This window comes from Varanus komodoensis, unplaced genomic scaffold (assembly GCF_004798865.1).
Source record: "Varanus komodoensis strain SLA01 unplaced genomic scaffold, ASM479886v1 scaffold4, whole genome shotgun sequence".
In the NCBI taxonomy this organism is placed as follows: Eukaryota; Metazoa; Chordata; class Lepidosauria; order Squamata; family Varanidae; genus Varanus; species Varanus komodoensis.
In genome coordinates, this window is record NW_025335941.1 from 29,181,238 (window position 1) to 29,194,737 (window position 13,500).

The following is a 13,500-nucleotide window of genomic DNA, read 5'->3' on the forward strand; positions in this document are numbered from 1 at the left end:
GGCAATTTTAAATCTGTTTTCAACACTATTCTAACATGCACAACTTAATGTCATTGGAGTATATAAATGAAATCTGTCACAGGGCCAAAAGCCTTAGGCAACTCTATATTGAAGGGATACACATTCATACAGGGAGAAGGGGTTATGAAGTATAATGAAGGAACTACATTTTAAGAAGCAAATGAACTGAAGCAACCTGTTATAGGTATAATTGCTTTAAAGACCCCACAGCAAACATCAGCAGAATTGGTTTGTAATTTACCATGCCCTTCACTTTGAACATGCTCCCTGAAGGTTTGTGTGAAAGTCATGACACCTACGTGCACAATTTTTTATGGACTGACTAGCCATGATTAATGTCTTCTTTTACTGCTTTTGACCAAACTAATTCCTCTTGCTAGGAATGGGAAAGAAGCCTTCAGTTTGCTTGTCATGAGTCAGAACACCAGAGATTGTGTTTTAATTGAAACCCCTTTCAGAAATGTTTAGGTAAACTCAGAAAACAGAAGGCTGCTAATGTGACCAAAGAATTTCAGCAGTTAGTCAATTAAGTATTGTGGCAAAGGTTTCTAATTATAGTATTGAAGTCACAATCTTATTCTGGGGATATCTCGTACTGAACTGAGGGTATTTTATTCAGTAATGACTCTTCTAACTGTATCAGTAAGTTATAAAGATTCCAGCTAAATGGAGTGAAGCTGATTACTTCAATTTGGTTCTTTGCAGTGGTGGGAATACATAACACAAGGTGGTTCATTCTTGAGTGGAAAAACACTCAAAGTCCTCAGCAATTTCATTAGTTTCAGTGTATCAACTTCACCATACAATGCTGTACCAAACTGCAAATATCAGAAGACCTGACCTATATTTTCATTTGCATACATATGTTCATTACAGGCAATGCATGTATTTATCACTCCATTTTATACATAGCCCACTAAATCACAGAGGCTAAAGTTGGATGTAAGACCAGATAGCATGAAAATGGTTGCATTCAGTTTTGAAAATTACTATCTCTAGTGAGAGCCAAGCTCTGTCATGCTGAAGTCAGAATGGGGTGATTTCATCAGAGCTATTGAGGGGCAATTTGGATTATAGTAATTTAAGCTTGATCCTATTCTGAGCACAAGCCCTGTTTCATTAATGTTTCACAAAGAGAATTGGAGGCCTCCTCATCCCAAACACTCTGTTAGTAGGGTAGTAATGGGACATTTCCTGGTAGAGCTGTGAAAGAAACCATAGAAAATCATTCTCAGTGAGTGTAGGCCAGATGCAGAAATTGTCAGTGTCTCACATTGCCAAGAATCAGTGCCTTTCAGTGTAGATGAAGATAACATGACATGGTGCCCATGGCTCCAATATGTCCCCAATACCCTTCTTACTGTTCAAAGTGTCTTACACCACACTTTTTTAAATTAACAAATTTTATTTTTATCAGTTTAGGTTGCATTAAAGCAAAGTAAGGGACACCAGCTGCTGCAATCTTCATTTCTCATGAATGTTTCAGCATCACACATGAGGCTCAGAATCATTCTTAGGAAAAGTAGATGGTGAACAGCTACAGGAAAATTCAATCCTTTGTGGTGCTCCCAGCCAAGAAAAAGAAGCAGGGAAATGAAAAGGGACTCTTACCCGGTTCGCTGGACATTAGGGGGGATGCTAAAGAGAGCAGAAGTGGTATCCCATCCACTCTATGCTTTGGCTCTGTCTTCTGCTGACATATGGTCCCCAAGTATAGAGCCAATTCAGTCTTGGCCAAAGAAGTTTCCCTACCTCTGCTTTAGGATCAATTCACAGACTGTGTTCAGTCAGTGCTAAACCATGCTGCATGTTTACCACGTAGTATGGTATCTTACCTTGCTGTTGGGTTCAGGCATTCACATGGCTTCCACTTTGCATAGTATCCACCTTCCTCCATCATTCTTCCTAATGGCACCAGGTATCCTAGCAATACCTGCAGCTCAAATCCAATCCTCGGATGTACCATTCCTATCTACTTTGCCTGTTTCTCTCTCACTGGTCCACATGCCCCCCTGGATATGTCCTCAACTGCTCCTGTTTTTTTGTCCTTTTTCTTTTACTTGCTCAGTGTAAAGTAGCAATAAGGAGCCACTCCCACTCTCCATGCTGCCACTCCCCATGCCAACATGTAAGCTTACCCACAATCTTCCCTATACCTCCCTTACTGCAGATGAGTGCAAGATCCCTTTGGGCAGAGCTCACACATACTAGAGGGAGCCATCTCCACCCTGCAGCCCAGCATAGAGAAGACACTGATGAAGGCAGGCTGTGTCCTCCCTTGCCTCCTTCCTTCCATGGGCCCAGCCACCTTCATCCAGTGTCCTGAAACCCACTCCCTCCTCTGCCCATGTCGTTGTGTTTGGAGGTAACTTTCTCTGATACCCCTTCCTCATGCTTGGCTGTGCTGTGAATGGCATCATCTGCCCCATCCCTCACTCCTCTCCATCCAGTCCCATAGACTGCCCCATGCTAAATTCACACTGCTGTTGCAAAACATGGCTTTTTATTTCTGTAACACCACAGAAAAAGAGTGGCTGTGCCAGAGAGAAAAACATGCCATGAATTAATAAATCTGGTAGTTTCTTCTGCTGGTGTGTGAGCTCTTCTGCTGACAGCTGTGTCCACATACTATCCATCCTCCACAACATTCCACCCCACACTCGCATGCCTCCTGACACTGGATGCAGGTACCCTACTTCCTCCATTCACTACACCCAGCACTGTCTGCTCCCTAACTGCTCAGACATTAGTCTATACATCTTCATGCACTAGGGTGTCAAGGGCTGCTTGTGGGGCTGTGGGGGGCATCTGTGCCACCCACCCTCACATCTCTCTGAAGGCAAGCAGGAAACCCTGAAAGGAACTCTAATGCAGTTACTGCCAAGAAAGAGGCTGAGGACCATGTCAGACTAGAGACTATACTAGTAGAAATCCCATGGCTAGTTTTCCCAGATCCACTAAGAAACTGCAGCATGGATACCCTGCACCTCACATCTGGCAGCAGTGGGTATGCTAGTGGAGTCAGATGTAAGGGCAGTAGGTGACGGTGGGCCATGTCTTCCATGGTAATATCATATAAACCATGCAGCTTGGGTTCATATGATCAAATAAGCTATGGTGAAAAGTAGAAACCATAGAACAGACCATTGTCTCTCCAAAGTTACACAGAAAAACAAACATGCAAAATGGTAAGTTTCTGACAGGGTTCAGGCAACACAGACATCTCACAGTGTTTCAACTGTGGCTTAGCATTATGTCTGAACCTAGCTAATAGCAGACCTAGTTACAAAGTTCCTTGACCAAACCAAAGTTCTAACAAGCCCTAAACTTAACCAAGGTACCAATATCTTTTTATTTCTTCACCAGTGGTTATCATAGCAGCAGGGAGAAATACAAAACTGGTACAAGGATTCTGTGCAAATGTGCACAGTTAGAGATGGTAAGAGATTGTGTGTGCGTTTGTGTGTAAATTTTCTTGTTAATCTCTGCTTTTTAATCTAACCATGCTAGTTTTCACTGCACTTTATCCAAGCAGAGACAGAGAAAGGCCTATGCCTTATAATCTATGATAGTCTGACAGCAAAACCCCAATGCGTACATTGCATGCATTCCCCACAATAATTCTTACATTACTAAAATGTTACTGGTAAAGCTTCAGAGAATTTAAAGATCACTTTTCAGAGTCTTACTCAGTTTATTTGGACATAAAGAGAGATCTTTGCAGAAAAACATATGGTGATAAATGAAATGGCAAGCCTCCATAAAACACATTTATGAAGGTAGTACCATTTTTTTCCCTTAGACATTTTCAGAAGATGAACAACTGAAGACAATATAGTTAAAAGATCAAACAAAAAGTATGCTGGTGACCTGGTGAAGAAGATTAATGGATCTGAGTGTTGTTGATGGAAATTATATAGGAAGTAAAATAGACATTCTGAAATGGGGGCTACCTATTAATAAGCCTCAATGAAGGAAATGTACTTTTCTCAGAAATCTGGGGATCTGGAGGGTAGAAAATATGAAGTAAATTGAAATACAGTTGAAATAAAGATCTGGAGGAGAAAATAAATATCCGTAGAAACCCTCCCAGCAAAAGTCACTGGTTCCATAGGGCAATAAGGAAACATATTAAAGGAGGAGGCTTATATAAACCTCATTTAATTAACTCAGCCATTCCCTTATGATCTTGTCCTTTTATAATTATAACAATTAATTTGTATTCTCACTATTGGTTGTTTGTTATGTATAGTAAAAAGCAGCAGGCCCACAAAGAACAATGGAGGTAAGGAACAAAAGGCTAGAACTCCCACCCCAAATGTACAAATTGCACATATCATGAGATTACCAAGCTTAAACTCCTAGGATCTGAGGCTAAGTGATGAGGAAAGTGCTCATTTATCACTGGACTTGAATGGCATGGTATGAAGGATGGAGTATGTTTACCTTTACCAGGAGGGGCAGTTAACACAGAATTCCTAACACATGGTATATTTCATCAATACTAATTTCATCCTTCCTGTGGTACATATCCCCAGTCTGGTGTGTAGTTGGAGGAAGCCTCAGCCTGTGACATTGATTCAGAATCAGAGGGAGAAGCTGTAGAGTTAGGCACAATTAAGCAGTAAGACACCTGACTGATCACTTTTGCAAGAGGTTCCACTTGCACACTAGCCAGGATGGGGTGAAACTCAGGACACTGATATGGCCTACAGCGGGGAGACCTGGCCTCTGCTTCTCAATGAGGGATGTCTTCCAAGAGAATACTGAAGCAGGAAGTAGTCTCTGAAAGAAGGTGTTTTAGGGATGCCTCCTTTGATATGTTCTGAATGAAACAGAAAAGTGCATATGAATCCAGTAAGGCACAAGAACTACCTGAAAACCTGGTTTTCCTACCAGGATTGAATGTCCAGTAGGAGTGGGCCACTCCTCTGTATTTAAGACAGAAGGATCACCAGGACACTTTGCTTGAAAAACTGTACTGGCAACTGGAAAGGCTTCCTGCTTTTTTTGGACTTATTCTGTGTGCTGAGGCAAAGAATGGTTGAGATTTTTGTGGTGATGCTCACAAACTGATTTTCACCAAAGGATTTAGATCGTAATTTCTTAACTATGAATCTTTATTGGGATTTTAAAGGCTCATAGCTAATGACTGGAATAACAATTATGGAGCCTTCTGCCTTGGCTCTGGGAAATCAGGTTTTGAAACTTTCTTCCAGGATTCTTTAAACTGACAGGTGCCCTCCAACTTAGTCATCCCCTGCCAGAATTTCTACTCTGAAAAACTAGAGCTCCTGGAAATAGTTGCCATTACACCATCCATGTTGGTAGAGCATGGGCTTTTGAGGCTGATGGCTGCAGCCCAACTTCTGGGGTAGGGGACTCTGCCTCTGAGACAGAAGCTCATCCACCCCCTGGCCCCCCAGGAATGTTGTTACCTTAAGTAGTAGGGAAGTAGAATGCCTTTCAGAAACGCTCACTTACAAAGAAAGATTCCTCAGAAGAAAGTGATTCCTCATGAATAGGACTCTGGCCAGAGAGCTACACTGCAGCTGATTCATGAATAGGATTCAGTAGGTTCTGGTGATACAAGCCTGCAATGTTTGCCTAGCTAGTGCTGAAAGTCATATTATTCTTTATTTTCAGTGCCTTCTTCCTTGTTTCTTAGACCTTGTCCTGATGGTTGACATTCTATGCTAGCAGTGGTTGCCCTGCTGACTCTGCTCCTGGCCTGTATCTGCCTGCTTAACTATGTTTCGACTAAAAAACTGTTTTGTAGTTCTGTCTCCTGTTCCTTTACCAGGCTGAAAACTTGGTGCCACACCATTTTGCTGTTTTGCTTTTTGGATTGCCCTATAACTTGCAGTCTGCTGCAGCCAAGCAGAATACTTTTGATCTGAAAACATCCTTGGAGGGCCAATTAGTTAGGATTAGAGGATATGATTATCCATTGAACATAATCCCAACCGTACTTGATTCTTTTCACTCCAAAGTGGTCAAAGTCCTTAAAGTAGTCCTACTAATGTATATTCTTCAAAATTGGCTTACAGCTTTCATCAATATGAACCAGTATAGAGGGGACTGAATTGGGTAAGACAAGTCTTAAAATCATCTTCAGCTGGTAGAGGAGAGTAAGGGTTGAGAGAATCCTGCTTATGGAATACAGCCTCTGTCACCAATTTCATACTTTCTCTTAAGGATGCTTGAAAATTGCTTCTGAGTCAGACCTTGCTTGCTCAATTAGGTCAATCACCACATAAATTCATGCAGTCATCCTTTTGACAATGTTAAAAATGATCAGACTAGCCACAATATCATAAATTCAGCATGGCCAGGAAACAAGTTAAACCACCACATAGTTGTACAAAACATGACAAGGCCATCTGTATAGGGACTGGTACAGCATCTAGTCCCTACCTTTGACTACATCTGAAAGAATTGCAATATCAATATTATCAATGCTTTAGTGAAATAGTATCATGTGCTTTGCTTAAGGAGAGCATTCAGTTTGTATCTACCAATGCAGCTAGAGTAGTACATGGAAAATTAAATTCATAGAGCATGTATCAATTAGTTATACATTAATATTTATATATGACTATTTTAAATATCTGAAATGTATTTCTTATGTACATAAGAATGGAAACTCTGGGTACTGCCTTAAATTACTGAAATCAATGGAAATGTTACCATTTACTCCAGTAGACTGAGAGCTGCGTGTGTGCGTGTGTATGATAAAATCACACAAGTAATTTGGCATGAGTGCTATTGAACTGAACAGTGTTTGCACAGGAGACAACTTCACTGGACTGTGCCATTAATAATTTCATGGGTGAAAATGGAAAAAGTATAAAAAATCAGACATACCTAAAAAAAAAATTAAGTATACATGTCAACTTTGTATTATATTGATTTCAGTTAATTTGGTTTAACTAGTAAGACTTCACAGATGGTTTTGTTTTCTTGAAATTTTATTTTAAAATGGCACTATGAAAGTCCAAATAGTGCTTCTATAAGTATGATGTACTGATATCTACTTTCAATAGCTTACAAAATAACTTTAATTATATTTGATTGCATAAGCTTAACACAGACTTACCATCTTGGTCTGTAGTAATTGTGATAGCTGTGAACTGCTTGGGTGAAAAACTTAATTCGGAGACTCCATTCATGGCTTCTATTTCAAAAGTGTAGTTTACATGGGATATAAAATCAAGCACAGTCACTGAGGAATTGATTAGCCCACTATGTCTTGGAATGAATCGAATCCCTCCTCCACATATCTCACACTGGCTGGCATCAGAACCACATTTCTTGCAAATTACACTGTAGGTGAGGTCCTTTCTCCCTCCTGTGTCACTTGGGGGGCTCCATTCTAATATGAGAGCTGTTTCATTTATGTTAAAAATAACATTCCGTGGAGCAGAAGGAGGCCCTAAGAACAAAGAAAATAGTTTGTATAAGAGATGGTGCATGATTATTTTTTAAAAAGACTCTTCAAAGCACTCTTTCTTTGTACCTATAAAGCCTACAATCTCATACATACTGACCTATGCATAGCTTCTAATGAACTCAGTGGGACTTACTCTTAAGTAGTTAGAGTAAATATGGCAAAAATATAATTTAGGAAACAATTAAAATGTAGAACACAGGGAAATACATTCCCTTTTTATACAACCTGAACCCATACAGAGAAAAAGATAATTTACTAATGCTTCTACTGATTAGTATCATGGCATATGTAACATGCTGTATAGGAATATAGGACAAGAACAGAAGAAGTTGGACACAAAGACAGAAAACAAAGACAGATTCATGATTAAATAAACAGAACTCAGGAAGATTCAGGATGTGGCTTGGATATCTGATAAAGCAAGACTCCTAGTTATTTTAAAATATAAAACTTGCATACACTATATTTAGTATCTAGACTGTGAAAAAATGTAGTTTTAAAACCATGGGACTAAGTTACAGAAATCAATGCAATTCTTACCCATACATTTTTTCACAATTGCCCAATTGACACTTCTCATTAATTCCATAGGGTAAGCATGGAACAGATGTGGCTTGGAAAATGAAAATATTAAAACAATCTGTTGTAAAGGGGAAGGTGAACTAGGGAGCTTAATCTAGCCCAGACCTTTCAGATTTTAGCTGTAAAATAAAACGAAGCAAACTTTAGAATGGAGAAGGTGTCATGTGCGGATCCTAGCTGCATACCCAGTTACCCCCAAAGCTAGGGATATATACATGGAGGACTGCTACCACACATGTAGTTTCTGTAGCTGAGCAGGGTAATTATTTCTGATATTGTACAGATGTACCTGGACAAATGCAGGGCTACTTCCATGAACAACAACAAAATGTATGAATCAGCCTTTTGTTTAAAGCCTTATAACATTTGAATAAGATGATCAAAATTATATTAAATTTAGTTCACGAGAATATGGCTTTATGCCCTCTGTGAAGGATATTAGACGAGTGAGTACCCAGAGGAGGGCCTTCTCTGCAGTGGCGCCCCATCTGTGGAATGTGCTCTCCAGAGAGGTCCGCCTGGTGCCGTCGTTATTTGCTTTTGGGAGCCAGGCCATGACCTTTTTATTTAAATGTTATTTTAATTAATTGTTAAATTATTTATTGCTTTTATCTATCTATGGGATGTTTCCAATTCTGTATATTTTTGTATATTGTTATTTATTTGTTGGAAGCCACCCTGAGGCTTATGCGAATGGGGCAGCATACAAGCATTCCAAATAAATAAATAAATGCTTTCTTTATTTAGCTTGTCGGTAGATGTACATTTTTACATAGATAGCCTCTAAAGAAAAAATGATTCACAAGCTTTTGTAATTTGCTAATGAGTGTTGTTGTTTAGTAAAATGATGTACAGAGGACTTGGGAGATAAAAATATAATTGAATGTGCATTCAAAATACCATGAACAGAAAAACTTAACTGTGGTAGGAATATTTAAAAGTTTATAAATGTCCATGTGCAGATACTGAAGACACCCTTCATACTCAAGGGCCCTCATGCCAATTTGCATGATGACTAAATAGGTTTTTAATTGCCATTAAATTATGCCATCTAAACTGTGATTTCATGCAAATATTAAGCTGTAATGACATGCAGTGAATCATTTACTAAGATTTAAAACTTGGAACAAAGAGAGACAATTAATTCTAATCCTCAGATTCTGCTATATTATGTGTCATTGGGCTTTTTATGAATGTGGTCTGATTGCTTTGTTATCATATATAAATTCTGGATTATATGTAACATTGGGAAAAAAATTGGCAGCCACAACCTTCGTGCAGACATCTGTGAGCAATTCGCTCTGGGATTTCCTTCTGCTATATATTGTATAGGCAAGGAAGAACAGCAATTATTTTCAACAATTAATGCATTTCAGCCATTATTCCACTTTGGTGCAGTAAGGATATAATAATTAGACTAACACCTAAATAATGTCTTATTTATTGACCAGAATCCAGAGAGTTCTAGTAGTCATACCCACTCTGAGTTTCAAAAGAAGTGTTGAGTTCCAAAAATGTCTTGCTATGATGGTTGGTGTTGGATAAGAGTCCTATTGTGGATGGAAGATTAGTTGTGCTATTCTTTGACTCTTGATCAATATATTAATTTGTAATATACACATTTCTTACGATGTTTCCACATGTCATTAATATATCCCATCATAAAGTTTAAACAAGAACTTTGCATCATTCCAGAAAGGCTAGAAAGAAATTCCAACAATGAAGAGATAGAAAATTCACAACGTAAGACCTGATGCTTCTCTATGTGGTTGTGAGGATTCCTTGGGTTTTTTTCTCCCCTTAACAAAGGTAAGCTGTGCAGCCTTGTGGAAAGGCTGAGTACTTTAAAAATGGAGATAATTTCCAGGAATGGCTTGGAAGATAATGTAGTATCTTCTCCCTTCAAGGATAGTCCTGGAAATAATACTACGTCATCATGTAGTGTCATTCCCAAGCAATTCTGGCCCTATTTACAGAATTCTCAGCAGCTGAGAATTCCTGAGACACAATTTAGGAAAGCAGCAACTGTTAAAGGTAGGAAGATGGAAAGCTACCTCATAGAACTTTAGATACAATTTCTATACAAAAGCAATGCAATTTGCAACCTGCCCCCGCTACCATCCCCCTGCAGTGAGAAATTCTGTCACCCACCTCTGGGCTTGTGGTGGTGGGCTTATGGTGTGGCAAAAGTTGTCAAGGAACTACTGCCCTGCCCCTTTAGTGTGTGATCCAGTTTCAGAAGTATTTTAAGAAAATTAGTTAAATGAGAAGTTGGAAGATTGGGAAAGAGGACAAAACACATCAGAGGAAACATGAATGGAATGGTGAAATTCCTGTGTTCCTTTGCTGCAGATACTGCTGCCATGTGAAAGCCATTCAATATCCCCCTCATGGACTACACAAAGTTTAACAGAGATGTACATTCTTCTGGGCAGAATGGACAGGAGACATAGTTTGGAGACAGTATACAATTACTTAAATTGGTCTTGTTGCAAAGCTTAGGACAGGATAAATGTCTTTGATCCCTGTTTTCAAGTGACTTCAGCATTAAATCTTCTTTTGGACTGGCAGCAGCTTGGAGATTTGGGCGCAGTATTTGGTTCAGTAACGGAAGTACCAGATGTCATTTTATTGGGTTGGACTATGCTACTTGCCAGTCTGGCCTGCTATGAGGAATGGCTGATGGGAATTGTAATGGTTTGATTTTGTTTAATTGGAAATTTCATCCTGGTCTTCCATGTTATAGCCCTATTTATAGTCTGAGCACTAGACCTATCAAAGGGGCTGGTATGTATCTTCTTAAAGACATTTTCAAGGCACATGTATTGCAGATATATTGTAGCATATGTACCCCTTATATGTGTGTTCACTCTTATTCATAACACTTTTATAAGCAGGAAAATGCAATTACAATACACACACTATTGGTTTCAAATATGCCTAAAAATGACTAATATGCTTCTTATTTCCCTGCTTTGGGATACTTAATTTTTTATCCAATGTGTCTGAAAGATATTTTCTGGACAGCATTGTTCAAGCCTGAGGAAAAGAGGGTAATACTCATTTTGGCAGAAACATGGTATTTATTATCAAGTAATCTCAAAATATATTTTGTCTAAAGTTTTTTAAAAATATACACGTACTGGTACCCAGATTTGAAATGTGTGGACATTTTATTAACAGTTATGTTTTCTAGTACTGTGTTATTTAACACTTCGGTCTGAGGCATATTTTTCACTCATTTAAAGGACTACTGGGAATAAGTGTAAACCTGATTTGCATTATTGATTAAGAAAAACATGCTCTTGTGTTAAGCTTTTGTGAGAGGAATATAAAAGAAGTGTTATTTTTATCCTCTCAAATAATGAGAGGGACAAGGAAAGAATTTCAAATACCAGTATGGATCAAACTTACGGGTACATGCCATGGTTGGTGGATCCTTCTCAGCTCGAAAGTAACCCTTTTCACACTGACACACAGATGTGGCTTCCACAAAGGTTTGACTGTGGGGAGGGCACTTGGAACACTTGATATTCCCAGCAAAGGCTTTATAGAATCCTGACCTGCAAGCTGTAGAAACAGAAGAACAATTGCTTCAGTATAACTATATGAACCAATTACCAATATTCTGCCAGTTCTTCCAACACCAAGGGTAGGGTCCCCCCTTCCCTCCTATTCAGTCTTCCTGTAGGTATACCAGGGGATACTGTGGGAAGAACAAGGTGTTCCTGCATGCCCCACTGCTGCAAGCCATTTTAGGTGTGCCACGGCTTGACTGCTTTTGCTTTTATTTGTGGGACTTTAAAAAAGTAATCTCTTATTTGGACAGCTACGATATGCCCCTCCAAGGAGCCCTTGTTTAAATTTTCCAACTCAAAAATGAGACCTCCTAGCCAATATTTACTCCAGGGTATTCACTGTCATGTTGGACTCATGCAAATCCTGCACAACAGGTTCCAAAATGAGTGCAGATATTTGTGCAAGTTATGGGGCAGGAGGCCACAGGATGGCCTGAAGTTATTGCAGGGAAAACTTGATGGACTGCTTGTAGCTGTCCTAATAAAAATCATGAAAGATGGTTTGATAGCTGGCTTTCTAATCTCAAAAGAAAAAGTCAGGCCATGGTGAACACAGAATGGCTTGCAGGATGTGAGGGATGGCTAGCTACCCTCAAATGCTGATTGGGCACTTTTGGGGCTGTCAGGAAGTTTGGGAAAAGTAGCAGTTTTGGGGGGGGTCCTTTGTCAAGTGAAACTGTCATGATGGGTTGTGTTTTCTGCATTCAGTGGCAAGCTATTTGAAGGACAAATAGACTCAACTGTCAAGGTGCTTTATGAGCCAAAAATGAAGCCACTGTGGCAAACATTCTAGCCCACCATGGCTTATAAGCAAGAATAAGCTTAGTACATTGTGTGATCCAAGTCACTGTCAGGCTCTTAGTGTAAGCTAGAAACACAACCCAGCCTGAATTTATACAGACAGGTACAGGTCTGATTCTCAATGGCTGTCAACCTTGCAACTGGAAAACCCTCACAAATGGGTTCTCCAAGAGTCCCTTTACTTTTTCCCCAAAGGAATGAATGGCAGCTAAGCAGGCTTTTTTCATCCACAGAGAACTGACCTTGGAATGGATGAAGAGATGAAGGAAACAATATGTTAGTATTTTCAGTCAGGGGATTACATCTGTAACTTTCCGGGTAACCATCAAAATGTAATGTGCCAAATATATATAACTTGCTTCTTTGCAGATTGTGTATTCTACAGTTCTGTTTAGCATACGTTATGTACAGCCTATATCATTTAAGTAATTCATAACTCATATTTCTGAAACAGATCTGTCAGGATGCCATAAAATGTTATTTTAATTTTTTGTTGTAAGCCGCCCCGAGGCTTCGGCGAATGGGGCGGCATAAAAATGTTTTAATAAATAAATAAATAAATAAATATAATTAAAAAAAGCAGATACAATGAAACAAATCAAAACAACTGCAGAACATGGGTTTGCTGGATGCTTAAAAGATTTAGGGAACGGGACCATGACACCAACTTGCAGGTGCATGTATGTTTCCAAATTAAGAATTACTAACATTTACTATCACCAATGTTAGCAAAACAATAACAGTAAAATAAAGGTGCCTTTGAGCATGTGCAGAATGTTTTTCTCACACATCTGAGAAATTTGAGCTACACAGATGAAAGCCTAAGCATTTTCTTTTTATAGGTTAGGCACTGATCACAGTGGTTGCAAGAAAATGACAACACACCAAACCTTCCCCATTATTCCTTCCTCCATCACTTGTTCAATAGACAAACCCTCCCAACATCATTAAGATATTTTGGCTTTTACAACTCTGTCTTACTTCTTTCATGTTATGGGCAAAGGTGCCATTATCTTTTCCTGCCTATAACATTATTTGTCTTATCACTGTACCAGAATTCTACCA

General features: G+C 39.1%; 1 protein-coding gene across 2 annotated transcripts in view; it reads right to left on the reverse strand.

The window, feature by feature from the left end:
* Positions 1-13,500, reverse strand: part of EPHA6 (EPH receptor A6) — a 462,252-nt gene that overhangs the window by 212,130 nt on the left and 236,622 nt on the right. For both annotated transcript variants that reach the window (XM_044442451.1, XM_044442452.1), the window contains exons 4-5: positions 11,471-11,626; positions 7,121-7,456 (exon numbers count right to left, since the gene is read on the reverse strand). In XM_044442451.1, coding sequence (XP_044298386.1) covers positions 7,121-7,456; positions 11,471-11,626 — 492 coding nt within the window. The remainder of the gene's footprint in view (positions 1-7,120; positions 7,457-11,470; positions 11,627-13,500) is intronic.